The sequence below is a fragment of the Ranitomeya imitator genome, chromosome 1, assembly GCF_032444005.1.
Source record: "Ranitomeya imitator isolate aRanImi1 chromosome 1, aRanImi1.pri, whole genome shotgun sequence".
Classification (NCBI taxonomy): domain Eukaryota; kingdom Metazoa; phylum Chordata; class Amphibia; order Anura; family Dendrobatidae; genus Ranitomeya; species Ranitomeya imitator.
Genome location: NC_091282.1, coordinates 1,067,581,043 through 1,067,598,831, shown reverse-complemented (window position 1 = coordinate 1,067,598,831; position 17,789 = coordinate 1,067,581,043). Strand labels below are relative to the sequence as shown.

The following is a 17,789-nucleotide window of genomic DNA, read 5'->3' as shown; positions in this document are numbered from 1 at the left end:
TTCCCACATGTTTACTTTACATCAGCACAATTTTGGAAACAAAATTTTTTTTTGCTAGGAAGTTATAAGGGTTAAAATTTGACCAGCGATTTCTCATTTTTACAACGAAATTTACAAAACCATTTTTTTAGGGACCACCTCACATTTGAAGTCAGTTTGAGGGGTCTATATGGCTGAAAATACCCAAAAGTGACACCATTCTAAAAACTGCACCCCTCAAGGTACTCAAAACCACTTTCCAGAAGTTTATTAACCCTTCAGGTGCTTCACAGCAGCAGAAGCAACATGCAAGGAAAAAATGAACATTTAACTTTTTAGTCACAAAAATTATCTTTTAGCAACATTTTTTTTATTTTCCCAAAGGTAAAAGGAGAAACTGAACCACGAAAGTTGTTGTCCAATTTGTCCTGAGTACGCTGATACCTCATATGTGGGGGTAAACCACTGTTTGGGCGCACGGCAGGGCTCTGAAGGGAAGGTGCGCCATTTGACTTTTTGAATCAAAAATTGGCTCCACTCTTTAGCGGACACCATGTCACATTTGGAAAGCCCCCGTGTGCCTAAAAATTGGAGCTCCCCCACAAGTGACCCCATTTTGGAAACTAGACCCCCCAAGGAACTTATCTAGATGCATAGTGAGCACTTTGAACCCCCAGGTGCTTCACAAATTGATCCGTAAAAATGAAAGTACTTTTTTTTCACAAAAAAATTCTTTTAGCCTCAATTTTTTCATTTTCACATGGGCAACAGGATAAAATGGATCATAAAATTTGTTGGGCAATTTCTCCCGAGTACGCCAATACCTCATATGTGGGGGTAAACCACTGTTTGGGCACTCGGCAGGGCTCGGAAGGGAAGGCGCGCCATTTGACTTTTTGAATGGAAAATTAGCTCCAATTGTTAGCGGACACCATGTCGCGTTTGGAGAGCCCCTGTGTGCCTAAACATTGGAGCTCCCCCACAAGTGACCCCATTTTGGAAACTAGACCCCCCAAGGAACTTATCTAGATGCATATTGAGCACTTTAAACCCCCAGGTGCTTCACAGAAGTTTATAACGCAGAGCCATGAAAATAAAAAATAATTTTTCTTTCCTCAAAAATGATTTTTTAGCCTGGAATTTCCTATTTTGCCAAGGGTAATAGGAGAAATTGGACCCCAAATGTTGTTGTCCAGTTTCTCCTGAGTATGCTGATACCCCATATGTGGGGGTAAACCACTGTTTGGGCGCACGGCAGGGCTCGGAAGGGAAGGCACGCCATTTGGCTTTTTAAATGGAAAATTAGCTCCAATCATTAGCGGACAACATGTCACGTTTGGAGAGCCCCTGTGTGCCTAAACATTGGAGATCCCCCAGAAATGACCCCATTTTGGAAACTAGTCCACCAAAGGAACTAATCTAGATGTGTGGTGAGGACTTTGAACCCCCAAGTGCTTCACAGAAGTTTATAACGCAAAGCCATGAAAATAAAAAAAAAATTATTTTCTCAAAAATGATCTTTTAGCCTGCAATTTTTTATTTTCCCCAAGGGTATCAGGAGAAATTTGACCCCAAAAGTTGTTGTCCAGTTTCTCCTGAGTAAGCAGATACCCCATGTGTGGAGGTAAACCACTGTTTGGGCACACGTCGGGGCTCAGAAGGGAAGTAGTGGCATTTGAAATGCAGACTTTGATGGAATGGTCTGCGGGCGTCATGTTGCGTTTGCAGAGCCCCTGGTGTGCCTAAACAGTAGAAACCCCCCACAAGTGACCCCATTTTAGAAACTAGACCCCCCAAGGAACTTATCTAGATATGTGGTGAGCACTTTGAACCCCCAAGTGCTTCTCAGACGTTTACAACGTAGAGCCGTGAAAATAATAAATCATTTTTCTTTCCTCAAAAATGATGTTTTAGCAAGCATTTTTTTATTTTCACAAGGGTAACAGGAGAAATTGGACCCCAGTAATTGTTGCGCAGTTTATCCTGAGTATGCTGGTACCCCATATGTGGGGGTAAACCACTGTTTGGGCACACGTCGGGGCTCGGAATTGAGGGAGCACCATTTGACTTTTTGAATACGAGATTGGCTGGAATCAATGGTGGCGCCATGTTGCATTTGGAGACCCCTGATGTGCCTAAACAGTGGAAACCCCTCAATTCTACCTCCAACACTAACCCCAACACACCCCTAACCCTAATCCCAACTGTAGCCATAACCCTAATCACAACCCTAACCGCAACACACCCCTAACCACAACCCTAACCCAAACACAACCCTAACCACAACCCTAATTCCAACCCTAACCCTAAGACTATGTGCCCACGTTGCGGATTCGTGTGAGATTTTTCAGCATCATTTTTTAAAAATCCGCGGGTAAAAGGCACTGCGTTTTAACTGCGGATTTACCGCGGATTTCCAGTGTTTTTTGTGCGGATTTCACCTGTGGATTCCTATTGAGGAACAGGTGTAAAACGCTGCGGAATCCGCACAAAGAATTGACATGCTGCGGAAAATACAACGCAGCGTTTCCGCGCTGTATTTTCCGCACCATGGGCACAGCGGATTTGGTTTTCCATATGTTTACTTGGTACTGTAAACCTGATGGAACACTGCTGCGGATCCGCAGCCAAATCCGCACCGTGTGCACATGGCCTAATTCTAAAGGTATGTGCACACGCTGCGGAAAACGCTGCGGATCCGCAGCAGTTTCCCATGAGTTTACAGTTCAATGTAAACATATGGGAAACAAAAATCGCTGTACACATGCTGCGGAAAAACTGCACGGAAACGCAGCGGTTTACATTCCGCAGCATGTCACTTGTTTGTGCGGATTCCGCAGCGGTTTTACAACTGCTCAAATAGAAAATCGCAGTTGTAAAACCGCAGTGAAATGCGCAGAAAAAACGCGGTAAATCCGCCATAAATCCGCAGCGGAAAAATCCGCAGAGGACCAGAATACGTGTGCACATACCGAAACCCTAACCCTACCCCTAACCCTACCCCAACCCCTAACCCTAACCCTATTCTAACATTAGTGGAAAAAAAAAAAATTCTTTATTTTTTTATTGTCCCTACCTATGGGGGTGACAAAGGGGGGGGGTCATTTATTATTTTTTTTATTTTGATCACTGTGATAGATTATATCTCAGTGATCAAAATGCACTTTGGAACGAATCTGCCGGCCGGCATATTCGGCGGGCGCACTGCGCATGCGCCCGCCATTTTGGCAGATGGCGGCGCCCGGGGAGAAGACGGACGGACCCCGGCAGGATCGGTAAGTATGATGAGGGGGGGGGAGCACGGGGGGGGGGGGGGGGATCGGAGCATGGGGGGTGAATCAGAGCGCGGGAGGGGTGGAACGGAGCACGGGGGGGTAGAACGGAGCACGGGGGGGTGGAACGGAGCACGGGGAGGTGGAACGGAGCACGGAGGGGGGTGGATCGGAGTGCAGGGGGGGGGGTGATTGGAGCACGGGGGGGTGACTGAAGCACGGGGGGAGCGGACAAGAGCACGGGGGGGAGCGGAGCACAGGACAGAGGGGAGCCGGAACAGTGTGCCGGACATATCGGGGGGCTGGGGGGGCGATCGGTGGGGTGGGGGCACATTAGTATTTCCAGCCATGGCCGATGATATTGCAGCATCGGCCATGGCTGGATTGTAATATTTCACCAGTTATAATAGGTGAAATATTACAAATCGCTCTGATTGGCAGTTTCACTTTCAACAGCCAATCAGAGCGATCGTAGCCACGAGGGGGTGAAGCCACCCCCCCTGGGCTAAACTAGCACTCCCCCTGTCCCTGCAGATCGGGTGAAATGGGAGTTAACCCTTTCACTCGATCTGCAGGGACGCGATCTTTCCATGACGCCACATAGGCGTCATGGGTCGGATTGGCACCGACTTTCATGACGCCTACGTGGCGTCAAAGGTCGGGAAGGGGTTAAAACAAGCTAAAAAAGCGAAAGCTTAAAAAAAAATTGCTCATAATGGTAATTAGAAATGTATATCAAAAAAATTTGAATGAAAAGAAAATAAGAGGAAGCACACTTATGCAGAGTGCATACAAAATATTCTTCCCTCCATTACAGTGATCCATCCATGAGACTGAACTGAGCCCATTAAAAATAATTGCACAGGACGTGTCTCTCACTTTGTCGAGCACTTTCTTTCAGTCTGGTCTTGCTGAAGCTGAATGCGCAGACAGCCGGATCAAAGGCATGGCGCTGCCAGCACGCTTGTGACTGGGCAGAAGATGAAATGCTCCAAAAGCAACAGAATGAGGCATTTCTGTGTAATCATCGGGATGGGTGCGGCAGAAACGAACCAGGGGTTCAGTCACATGCTCAGGTCGCACACCTTTTATCATTTATTTTGGGTACTTTGCCCATTTAGAAGTCTTCATGTTGATGAGATTTTCAAGGACAGCAACTTTACAGCGCAGAAAAGTGAATGTAAGAAGCAGAAGGGCAGTGGATACATAGCATTACCTACCAACAGGGCACACGGCAGCAGTGTTGTATGCACATGGTCTTAAAGGGAAGGTGCCATCAAAAAAAAATTTTTGGCAGAAATTGTAAAAATGTAAAGAATTAATGATTACATGTTCTTAAAAAATATTATCATTTGTTTATAATTTAGTAAAATATGAAAAATAATTTGAAAAGTTTTGGAATTTCCACTTTTAAACACTAGGGGGAGCAGCTGCTGAAATTTCAGAAAAACCTAGTGTACAAATAGCTCACATTACAGCACTGCAGTAAATATGGGCGGAGTCTGCTGACGTGTGATGTCTCCTCTCCTCCCCTTCTGGGTGTTTGCTAAGGGATTAGAGAGGATGATATTCAGGAACCCAGTGAGCAGCCATTTTGTTAGTGACTGCAGAGTATGGCTGCCGTCACACTAGCAGTATTTGGTCAGTATTTTACCTCAGTATTTGTAAGCCAAAACCAGGAGTGGAACAAATAGAGGAAAAGTATAATAGAAACATATGCACCACTTCTGTATTTATCACCCACTCCTGGTTTTAGCTACAAATACTGAGGTAAAATACTGACCAAATACTGATAGTGGACGGCAGCCTTAGGCTACTTTCACACTAGCGTTGTTGGCTGTACGTTGTAATGCGTCGTTCAGGAGAAAAAACACATCCTGCAAAGTTGTCTGCAGGATGCGTTTTTTCCCCATATACTAACATTACCGACATTACATGTAACGTTTGTTTGTGCGTCGAGTCCACCATTTTTGACCGCGCATGCACGGCCGAAACTCCGCCCCATCCTCCCCATACCTTACAATGGGGCAACGGAAGCGTCGTAAGACACCTTCTGCTGCCCACGTCGGACATTTCTTTCACAGCATGCGTCGGTACATCGGCCCGACACTGCGACGGGCCCGTACCGACGCTAGTGTGAAAGCAACCTTATGCTGACAAGTAGACAGTCACCGAGGATGGCAGGCAGCAAGGATTCTGGGAGATATGTGATGGAGGGAGCAGGGTGACAGCAGCACAGAGTATTTCAGGAGAGCAGTGTGCAGGTCTATGGGGGCCCCCTGTTTGGTGCGCGGAGCAGCCAGGGATTGTACATAGAGCGCTGTCTTTTATACACATGGATGGACCGTCTGCTCCACAGAAATCCAGGAAACATTTCTGCGGATTGATGGCCTGGTCTGATCCAGACATTGCATGCAGACCCCATTCCCCTCCTCAGATCCTGTCTTCTCCATCCTGTCCTGGCGATGTGTGAAAGCGAGGCGACAGGTGCAGTCCGGGGTGACGCTGGGAAGGAAATGTAGCCATATAATAACTATAAAAATGAGACCCCTCTCTTCAGCTGCCTCACCAGCCTTCCCCTGACTACACCTAACTGGAGGTCATGCTGCCCCCTCTATTACCCCAGACCCGCGTGCAGGTGCTCAGCCAAAACCACCATAGAATGGGTCCGCTTTCTGAAGAGAAGACTGCCATAGTGTTCTCACATAATACCGCCATATAGGTCACACATAATACCACCAGTGTTCTCACATAATACCGCCATATAGATCACACATAATACCACCAGTGTTCTCACATACCGCCATATAGATCACACATAATACTGCCAGTGTTCTCACATAATACCGCCATATAGATCACACATAATACTGCCATAGTGTTCTCACATAATACCGCCATATAGATCACACAATACTGCCATAGCGTTCTCACATAATACCGCCATATAGATCACACAATACCACCAGTGTTCACACATACCGCCATATAGATCACACAATGCTGCCAGTGTTCTCACATAATACCGCCATATAGATCACACATAATGCTGCCATTGTTCTCACATAATACCGCCATATAGATCACACACACAATACCACCATATAATTCTCACAATACTGATCAAGCATAATACCACCATACAGATCACATAATACCGTCATATAGATCTCACATAATGCCATAATACAGCATGACGCCCGCAGCTCCTGTTATCGCACGCATTGAGTTGTGTGTGCAATGGGGAAAGATATGCAGGGGGGAGAGGAGTGCATAGAAGAGGATTAGATACACGGTTCACCAGACAGTATCACACAGGAGAGGATTAGATACACGGCTCAGCATAATATCACACAGTATAGGATTAGATACACGGCTCAGCAGACAGTATCACACAGGAGAGGATTAGATACACGGCTCAGCAGACAGTATCACACAGGAGAGGATTAGATACACGGCTCAGCAGACAGTATCACAAAGGAGAGGATTAGATACACGGCTCAGCAGTCAGAATCACAGGATAGGATTAGATACACGGCTCAGCAGACAGTATCACACAGGACAGGATTAGATACACGGCTCAGCATACTATCACACAGTATAGGATTAGATACACGGCTCAGCATACTATCACACAGTATAGGATTAGATACACGGCTCAGCATAATATCACACAGGAGAGGATTAGATACACGGCTCAGCAGTCAGTATCACAGGATAGGAATAGATACACGGCTCAGCAGACAGTATCACACAGGAGAGGATTAGATACACAGCTCAGCATAGTATCACACAGGAGAGGATTAGATGCATGGCTCAGCATAGTATCACATGAGAGGATTAGATACACGGGCCAGCAGACACTATCACACAGGAGAGGATTAGATGCACGGCTCAGCATAGTATCACATGAGAGGATTAGATACACGGGCCAGCAGACACTATCACACAGGAGAGGATTAGATGCACGGCTCAGCATAGTATCACATGAGAGGATTAGATACACGGGCCAGCAGACACTATCACACAGGAGAGGATTAGATGCACGGCTCAGCATAGTATCACATGAGAGGATTAGATACAGGGGCCAGCAGACACTATCACACAGGAGAGGATTAGATACTTGGCTCAGCAGACAGTATCACACAGGAGAGGATTAGATACTTGGCTCAGCACAGTATATTGATAGATGCACGGTCTGATGTCCTGTGAGGAGCTGCAGTGAGGTCGGAGCAGCACAGAGCCTCCCCCATCCCCCTCTGTTACCTCTCTGCAGCTCCAGACAAGAGGACATCAGACGGCAGCATTCCTTCACCCTCTCTAGGGATTACAGCCACACACCAGGCAGCAGAGGACAGGGAACGGCCGCTGACAGTGTGAGGGGAGCAGCTCTCAGTCACAGTGGAGCTCACATGTACACTCCACTGTGGGCTGAAGCAAGATGGCGCCGATCTCCTGCCTCTGCTGTGATGTGGAGACAGCCCAGGGGGCGTGGCCACATCAGAGCAGAGAGCAGTTTATAATTGTAGCTAATGGGTCGGACGCCGACCCGCAGCCTCCTATGTCCAGGGTAGCAGAGTGTAAGGGTATGTTCACACGTTCCTGATTTCCACCCTTTTTTTTTCAGGACTTTTTTAAAAAACTGCAGCTCTTGGCAGAAAACGCAGGTCCTTTTTTTGTCCTTTTTTGATGCGTTTTTTGATCCTTTTTTTGATTTTTTTTTTTTATGCAGTTTTCTATGCAGTTAAAATGGCTGAAAATACCCTAACCCTACCCCTAACCGTACCCCTAACCCTACCCCTAGTGGAAAAAAAAAAAATTCTTAATTTTTTTTTTATTGTCCCTACCTATGGGGGTGACAAAGGGGGGGGGGTGTCATTTACTATTTTTTTTTATTTTGATCACTGAGATTGAGATATAACCTGTGATCAAAATGCACTTTGGAACGAATCTGCCGGCCGGCAGATTCGGCGGGCGCACTGCGCATGCGCCCGCCATTTTGCAAGATGGCGGCGCCCAGGGAGAAGACGGCCGGACGGACACCGGGACGCCGGGTAAGTATAAGGGGGGGAGATTAGGGCACGGGGGGGGCATCAGAGCACTGGGGGGGGCATCGGAGCACGGGGGGCGGGATCGGAGCACGGGGGGCGGGATCGGAGCACGGGGGGGCAGCCACACTCCGCCCACGCACTTCCGCCCGCTTCCCCGCACTTCCTGCTGCAGCGGTTCGGCACCACAAACCGCAGTAAAACCCGCAGATATTTTTTTCATCTGCGAGTTTTACTGCGGGTTTGATCTCACAATGGAGGTCAATGGGTGCAGAACCGCTGCGGCTCCGAAAAAAGAAGTGACATGGTACTTCTTTTTTCCCGCAGCTATTCAGCGCGTTTTTTTTTTTTTATTTTCCGCATTGTGGGCACAGCAGTTCCTGTTTTCCATAGGGTACAATGTAATGTACCCTGCATGGAAAACAGCTGCGGACCCGCAGCGGGAAAATCGCGGCAATTCCGCATGAAAAAAAGGATCGTGTGAACATGGCCCAAGTGTCCTGCTGGGACTCTTACACTGCTGCAAAGCAAAATGGCGGCGCCCAGTGGCTGCAAAAATAATTAATAATAAAAAATATATTAAAGTTAAAAAAAATGATTTTGTATTAAAAATAATTGTTTATATAAACAATCATTTTTAATACAAAAACAAAATTGCGGCACCTTCCCTTTAAGTCTAGATTGCTAGGTTTTTAATGAGATTGAATAAATGATTTTAATGGCTACATGGTATCATCGGAAAAGTGTCCTAAAGCTGCAGTCATAATATCTCCTACAAAATAAAACTCTGATCCAATCTCATAATGGATGGAAGGCAGAAATCTATCATTTGAGGTCTACGTGTTTCCATGGTAACAGACAAACCATGTAGTCTGATCCTGCCGTCATACTCCCCTCCATCTGTCCCCTATTCCTGCTAGCTTACATTTGAAGGTTGCAAGATTCAGGGGACAGAAAAATGGCAATATGACTGCAGGATCAGACGCCGAATCCAAACAGTAAAGTTCAGGATCCGTATTGAACACCTACTGTTAGGGCACGGACACCGAACACAGACTTCACAAGTAAGTCCGTGCTACTGTTCAGGTTCGGCCCCCCAAACACCAGGTGTCAAGTGCATGACAGCATGTCAAACACTACTTCTGATCAGCGGTAAAATCACCACTGCCGGTCAAACAGCCGCGGTTCCCACACTTTCAAATAACAGCATGAGCCCGCAGCTGTGATCAGAGGTATAAAGTTCACCTACGGTCACTGGTGTGGGCCGAAGGGTCTACTGCTCTCAACAGCCTACGTCTGCTGAGAGCAGGAGCGGCTGATGGGTGTATTCATCAGCCGGCGCCTGTGCTCTAAATAAATAATGAAAAAAAAAACCCGGTGTGGGTTCCCCTGTATTTTTGATAACCAGCCAGGCATAACTCACAGCCCTCAGTTGTCAGCCTTAGCAAGGTTGGTTATAAAGAATAGAGGGGTCGCCACGCTGTTTTTTTTTTTTTTTTGTTTATTATTTAAATAAAATAAAAAAACCGTTGTGAGGTCCCCTCCTTTTTTGACAACCAGCCTTCGTAAAGCAGACAGCTGGGGATGGATATTCTCAGGCTGGAAAGGGGCAATTGATATTGCGCCCCCCCCCCCCCAGCCTAAAAACATTGATGCCATCATCCCCTGTAATAAGTGAGGAATGGTGACATCTTCAAGGTTACCGCCAGTCACTGAGGCTGCGTTCCCAGCTGGGCCCCTGAAGTGCGGTAACATCTGTGAGATCCCAGCTAGCACAGTGAAAAAAAGGCTCAAGGTGCAGCGGTGAGTTCACAGCTGTTAGCTGGGAGGTAATTCTCACAGCGAACTGCAGTGAACTCTCTGAGCTCAGCGCTGCACCCTGAACCTTGCTCACTGTCCTAGCAGGAATCTCACAAAGGTCACCGCAATTCAAGGGCACGGCTGGGAACGCAGCCTCAGCGAGCGACGGTAACCTGGATGACTACACCGCTAGTCACTGATCCTGCTCTCACAGCAGCTCAGTCTTCCCAGTGGTTCTGAGCCTTGACAGTCACATCTTGGCACCGCCCAGGTTGAAAACTATTTATCCCCAGACATGGATTATGGTGTGGGACACAACAACGAACAAGTGAGGAATATGGTTGTTTTTTATTTTTGTTTTATTACAGGAGATGATGGCTTTGAAAGGAGTGGGTGATGACAAGTATGGTTTAATTTAGAATCATTAAAAGGAGTCTGTCAAAAGGACTTATTCCGGCCGTTGTGTTTATTTACAATATAACTATAGAATCACTAATCCGTGGGCTTGATGTCACCAAACAATACAAAAGTGACATCAACCCCACAAATCTGAACACCACTTGCCACTGCTACAGGGCAAGTGGGAAAATCTGCAAAGCAACAGAAATGGCACATCTAATTGATGCACCTTTTCTGTGTGGCTGCGGGCTCCGGTTTTTAGGCTGGTTGAAGGGGGTGGGAGAATATCAATGGTTCCTTACTGGCCTGAGAATACCAGCACCCAGCTGTCTGCTTTAGCAAGGCTGGTCGTCAAAAATTGGGGGAACCCTACGTCTTTTTTTAAATTATTAAAAGAAAAAAAAAACAGCATGGGGACTCTTATTCTTGATAAACAACGTTGATAAAGCTGACAGCTGAGGATTGCAGCCACCAGTTTTGCCTGGCTGGATTTAAAAAAATACAGGTGAACCCAAGCCATTTTTCATGTTTGTTTTTTTTTTAAATATATTTATTTTTTTAATTGGAGCACAGTTGCAGGCTGATGAACAGTCCCATCAGCCACTCCTGCTCTCTCTGTTATTAGCGGCAGCAGGCGTAGGCTGATGGGAGCAGTAGACCCATCAGGCCACGCCAGTGACCATAGGTAAAGTTTATACCTCCGATCACACCTGTGGGCTCACGCTGTCACTTGACAGTGTGGGAACCGCAGTTGTCTGACTGCTGGCAATGACTTTACGGCCGATCAGAAGCAGTGTTTGCCGCAGTGTCATGCAGTGGAGGTTTGGGACCCCAAGTGAATGGGGTCTGGGTTCGAGTACTGTTCTGGTATCCAACCCAAACCTTTTATTAACTGTTCTGCCAAACCCGAACATCCAAGGGATCGCCCATCTCTACTGATGACCAAGAAAACATTGCTCTGTATAGGAGCTGTATACACAAAACTGCAGAGATTTTTCATTGAGATTCGCTTGATTTTTGTTTATCACTGAATGTGGACAATCTATTCAGAGATTGAAAACCTTAGTTCAGACGAGTTTTCTGCAATGGTGCCCAGCTGACTGTCAGCCCAACAGCCAGGGTGCCAAAGAGAAGTTTGAAGGATAAAGTTTATACACAGTGGACATGCAGTGAATATCCCATCCGGATCTGCAGGCAATGGATCTACAATCTAATAAATGGAGATGGGAGGTATATAATGTACTCGGTTGATGGACAACCACGGTAATCAGAAGCCAATTGGTGTATTCACAAACTATATCATCAACTCTTCTTCAGACATAACACATTACCATATATATTTCTGCCGGTAGTGACAGCCACAAAGTACACCAGCCGTGATCACCAACCTCACCTGAACATTTTCTTCAGTCACTTTAATTTCCGCAGTGTAAACGTAATCTACAAGCAATTTTAGTGTCCATCCATCCACTTCTTTTATTCGGACTCGCTTTGCTCGACTTTCACTCATTTCGCCTATAAAGAAAAAAAAAAAAGACAAAAAGGGGAACAGGAATCACAATTTTTTCCTTGATTTGGCTGATGTGAATGGTGACAATATTTGTACGGCGCTGCAGCATATGTTGTTGCGATATAACAAATGTAAAATCAATAGTATTTGAGCAAATTATGCTCTGCTCACATCTATGTTGGAGACCCCTAGAAATATTTACTAAGAAACGCTGATGAGAACAAAGCCTAACACACATAAGGGCCGATGTACTAAGCAACAGCCCAAAGATCCCTATGCACACATGCCCTGTAGGCACGACGTAAGCCAACAAAGAAAGCAGCACCTAAATTAACATTAACCCATAATGTTATGTGTATCGAGAAAGTCATCCAGCCTCTTTTTTTTTTTTTTACAAACTGTTATAGTGTCTACCATTACTACCTCATGTGGTCGGGCATTCTACATTCTGACTGCTCTAACTGTAAAGAACCCTTTCCTATTTAGCTGTCAGAATCGCATTTCTTCCACCCATAATGAATGCCTCCTAGTCCTCAGTATGGTCTTTGGAAGGAATAAGGCTACGTTCACATTTGCATTCTGCCGGGCTGCGTCAGGCGCAGCCGCGGCGACGCATGCGTCATGCGCCCCTATATTTAACATGGGGGCGCATGGACATGCGTTGCATTGCGTTTTGTGACGCATACGTCTTTTTTGGCGCACGCGTCAGAGCGCAGAGGACGCAGCAAGTTGCATTTTTTTTGCGTCCAAAATCATGCCAAAAAAGGACGCATGCGTCACAAAACAATGCGTTTTGCATGCGTTTTGTTTTGCGTTGTGCGTTGCGTCGCCGACGCAGCACCGCACAACGCAAATGTGAACGTAGCCTAGGTCATGTGCCAGTGCTTTGTACTGAACAGACATATTTATACATATAAATCAGATCTCCTCTGAGGCATCTTTATTCTAAGCTAAACAAGCCCAACTTTTCCAACCTCTCCTCATATGAGAGGCCTTCCATCCCTTGTAGTAATCTAGTTTCCAGTCTTTAAGCTGGTTATAACTTCTGAATATCCTTTTTAAAATGTGAAGCCCAAAACTGGATCCCATATTCTAGATGTGGCCTCACGAGTGATTTATAAACCAGTAACAAGTTACAATCATGTGATCCTACCTCTCTTTTCCTATATCATAAAATCTTGTTTGCTTTTGCAGCTGCTGCTTGACATTGAGTACTGCTGCTCAGCTTACTTGTAACCAGAATACCCAAGCCCTTCTCCTGTTCTGTAGTCCCGAGCATACTCCCATTTAATGTATATGAAGCAATAGGATTTCTCCATCCTAGGTGCATTACTCTACATTTATCTACATTATTATTATTATTATTTATTATTATAGCGCCATTTATTCAATGGCGCTTTACATGTGAGGAGGGGTATACATAATAAAACAAGTACAATAATCTTGAACAATACAAGTCACAACTGGTACAGGAGGAAAGAGGACCCTGCCCGCGAGGGCTCACAATCTACAAGGGATGGGTGAGGATACAGTAGGTGAAGGTAGAGCTGGCCGTGCAGCGGTTTGGTCAATCGGTGGTTACTGCAGGTTGTAGGCTTGTCGGAAGAGGTGGGTCTTCAGGTTCTTTTTGAAGGTTTCGATGGTAGGCGAGAGTCTGATATGTTGTGGTAGAGAATTCCAGAGTAGGGGGGATGCACGAGAGAAATCTTGTATGCGATTGTGGGAAGAGGAGATAATAGGGGAGTAGAGAAGGAGATCTTGTGAGGATCGGAGGTTGCGTGCAGGAAAGTACCGGGGGACGAGGTCACAGATGTATGGAGGAGACAGGTTGTGGATGGCTTTGTATGTCATGGTTAGGCTTTTGAACTGGAGTCTCTGGGTGATGGGGAGCCAGTGCAGGGATTGACAGAGGGGAGAGGCCGGGGAATAGCGGGGGGACAGGTGGATTAGTCGGGCAGCAGAGTTTAGAATAGATTGGAGGGGTGCAAGAGTGTTAGAGGGGAGGCCACAGAGCAGGAGGTTACAGTAGTCAAGGCGGGAGATGATGAGGGCATGGACTAGGGTCTTTGCAGATTCTTGGTTTAGGAATGTGCGGATCCGTGAAACATTTTTGAGTTGGAGGCGGCAGGAAGTGGAAAGGGTTTGGATATGTGGTTTAAAGGAGAGATCAGTGTCAAGGATTACCCCAAGACTGCAGGCTTGTGGGACTGGGGAGAGTGGGCAGCAGTTTACTGTAATGGATAGGTTCGTTGGGGAGGTCATGTGAGATGGGGGAAAGATGATGAATTCTGTTTTGTCCATGTTAAGTTTTAGAAATCTAGTGGAGAAGAAGGATGAAAGACAGACATTGAGGGATTCTGGTTAGTAGGGAGGTGATATCTGGTCCAGAGATGTAGATCTGTGTGTCGTCAGCATAGAGATGATACTGAAAGCCGTGAGATTCTATGAGCTGTCCCAGGCCAAAAGTGTAAATGGAGAAGAGCAGGGGTCCTAGAACTGAACCTTGCGGGACTCCGACAGATAGGGGGCGAGGTGAGGAGGTGGTGTGTGAGTGGGAGACGCTGAATGTACGGTCAGTTAGGTATGATGAGATCCAGGATAGGGCCAATTCTGTGATTCCAAGGGATGAGAGGGTCTGCAGCAGCAGGGAATGGTCCACTGTGTCAAAGGAAGAGGACAGGTCCAGGAGGAGGACGACAGAGTAGTGTCACTTGCTCTTGGCGGTTAATAGGTCATTGGTGACCTTAGTTAGGGCAGTTTCAGTGGAGTGGTGTGACCGGAAGCCTGATTGAAAGCGGTCGAAGAAGGAGCAGGAAGATAGATGGGAGGACAGTTCAAGATGGACATGTTGTTCCAGTAGTTTTGAGGCAAAGGGGAGAAGTGATATAGGGCGATAGCTAGATACAGAGGATGGGTCAAGAGAGGGCTTTTTGAGGATAGGTGTGATTGAGGCATGTTTAAAGCTTGAGGGGAAAATGCCAGTTGTTAGTGATAGGTTGAAGAGATGGGTTAGGGTTGGGATGAAGACTGTGGTGAGGTTTGGGATGAAGTGGGATGGTAGTGGGTCAAGTGCACAGGTGGTGAGATGCGATCTTGAGAGTAGAGTGGAGAGTCCGTCTTCTGTAATGGTGGAGAAGTTGGTTTTGGAGGTGGAGGGCTGGGTAGTTGGGAGGAAGGGTTCTGGGGGTTGTTTACTAAAACGGTCTCTGATGTTCTCAATTTTCTGCTTGAAAAATGAGGCAAAGTCTTCAGCTGAGATGAGTGGGGAGGGAGGAGGTGCTGGGGGACGGAGGAGAGAGTTGAAGGTGTTGAATAACTGTTTGGGGTTGTGAGACAGGGAGGATATGAAAGATGAGAAGTAGGTTTGTTTTGCTGTGGCGAGCGCGGTTTTGAAAGTAGTGAGGGACTGTTTGAATGCGATGAAGTGCTCGATGGAGTGGGATCTTTTCCATCTGCGCTCAGCAGCTCTGGAAGCTCGCCTCAGTTCTTTGGTCATGCTGGTGTGCCAGGGTTGTCTGTTGATTTTGCGAGCTTTGGTATGTGTGAGAGGGGCAAGAGATTCCAAAGCTGCAGCTATTGTGGTGTTATATAGAGCGGCAGCATCATCCGCATTGTGTAGGGAGCTTATGTCTGTGAGAGGGAGGAGGGATTCAGAGAGTGAGTGAAGATCAAGGTGTTTAAGATTTCTGTGAGGGTGTGAGAGTTTGTGGGGTGGGGTTGTAGACAAGGAGTGGAAAGGGAAGAGAATGTAAGTAGGTTGTGGTCAGAAAGAGGAAGAAGTGAGTTTGAGAGGTTAGATAGGGAGCAGAGGCGGGTGAAAATGAGGTCCAGTGTGTGACCATCTTTGTGGGTGGCTGTAGAAGACCATTGAGTGAGGCCAAAGGAGGAAGTGAGGGATAGAAGTTTAGTGGCAGCTGAGAGGGAAGTGTCAATGGGGATGTTGAAGTCGCCCATGATGATAGTGGGGATGTCAGCCGCGAGGAAATGGAGTAGCCAGGTGGTGAAGTGGTCAAAGAAGGTGGTGGCTGGCCCTGGGGGACGGTAGATGACAGCCAGTTGGAGGGGGAGTAGAGGCGCACAGAGTGCACCTCAAAGGAAGGGAGGGTAACAGAGGGTGGCAGTGGGATTGGGGTGAAGGAGCAGTTATCTGACAGGAGAAAACCAACTCCTCCGCCATGCTTGCTGCTGGGGCGGGGTGTGTGAGAAAGGTGGAAGCCACCGTAAGAGAGTGCCGCAGTGGAGGCTGTGTCAGAAGGGGTGAGCCAGGTCTCAGTGATGCCGAGGAAGGAGAGTTTTTTATTGATAAAGAGGTCATGGATAAATGACAGTTTATTGCAGACACAGCGTGCGTTCCATAGTGCTCCAGATAGGGAAATTGGGGGAGTGGGGGCTGGATGAATGGGTATGAGGTTACTGTGGTTGCGAGGACGTGTAGAGGATCGTGGCAGGGGATTAGAAATGAGTGTGGGGATGTGATGAGGAGGGCCAGGATTTGGGGATATGTCGCCAGCAATGAGGAGCAGCAGACTGAGCGTTAGAAGGTGTGAGCTGGATAGGTCATGATGTGGCCGTGTGTGCCTGGCGAGAAAGGATTGTATGTGGAGGAATAGTTCTGTGGAGGAGGTGAGATGACTGGGGAGGATGGAGGGAGAAATGACTAGTTCCTTACTGGGTGGAGGGACTACAGGAGATAGGAAGAAATAAAGTAGTATGGGGGTGAATGTGAAAAGAAACCGAAACATTACCAATCTCATTTGCCAAGTGTTTGCCCATTCAGACATCTTTTCCAGATTGTTTTGTAATATTTTTATGTCAAGGTCAGATTTTAATATCCTACAGAGTTGGATGTTGTCAGCAAAGACTGACACTTTTCTCGCAGTCCCATTCACAAGGTCATCAACACATTAATCAGTTCTAGCACAGATCCCTGTGGTACCCCACTGCTGACTATTTCCTCAGTCAGAGAATGTATTATTTATAACGACTTTGTTTCCTGTCATTTAGCCAATTCCTAACCATCTGCATATAGTTTCCCCCAGTCCTTGCTTCTGGAGCTTCAGTATAAGGCCGATATGTGGAACAGTACCAAATGTCCAGATAAATCACATCAGCTACAACGAAGGAGAATGGTAATGCTCTAATTGGGAGAGAACCTATGTTGAGATACAGACCATAATAGCGGAAATCATGTATGTGCGAAAAAGCTTTATCGCCTTTAATGGGAAAGTTTGAGCTGGATGTAGTAATCACATTTCCAATCATAATAATGGACACACAGGAACAAAAATTACAGGCATAAAAATTACATTGTCAGATTTTTCTAGACACGAGAAAAAGTAAATAGGACATTGTCCTAAATTTGCAAGTAAATAAAATATACCTAGAAAATCAATTCACTCACATAACAAATTCACTAAAAGAGAAATATCGACATGGTGGCTTCATTCACCAATGCATCTCAAAGGGTAATGAATTAGCAAAAGACATCGCAAGAGAAGATTTGCCTCATCTCTTGCCAGAAAGCCAAAGCTTCATCCTGAATACTGTGATGTAATACAACGTTCCTGTGTATGCCGCAGGCCAGAAAAATGAGGAGGACTCAGCTGCTTCGAAAGGGCTATGCGCCAAGAGGACACTGCTGGTTATAAAGAGTTAAGCTGTATTTACACTGAAAGATCATAGTCAACCATATCACGATTACCTTGCAGTGTAAACAGGCTATCAATCACATTGAATGAGCAAAATGCTTATTAATAAGGTGAAATTAAACGGTAGCATACA

General features: G+C 46.4%; 1 protein-coding gene across 3 annotated transcripts in view; it reads right to left on the bottom strand.

Moving 5' to 3' along the window:
* The window catches only part of KLHL2 (kelch like family member 2), a 241,466-nt gene that overhangs the window by 146,023 nt on the left and 77,654 nt on the right, over positions 1-17,789 (bottom strand). For all 3 annotated transcript variants that reach the window (XM_069744186.1, XM_069744187.1, XM_069744188.1), the window contains one exon: positions 11,892-12,013. In XM_069744186.1, the coding sequence (XP_069600287.1) occupies positions 11,892-12,013 (122 nt within the window). The remainder of the gene's footprint in view (positions 1-11,891; positions 12,014-17,789) is intronic.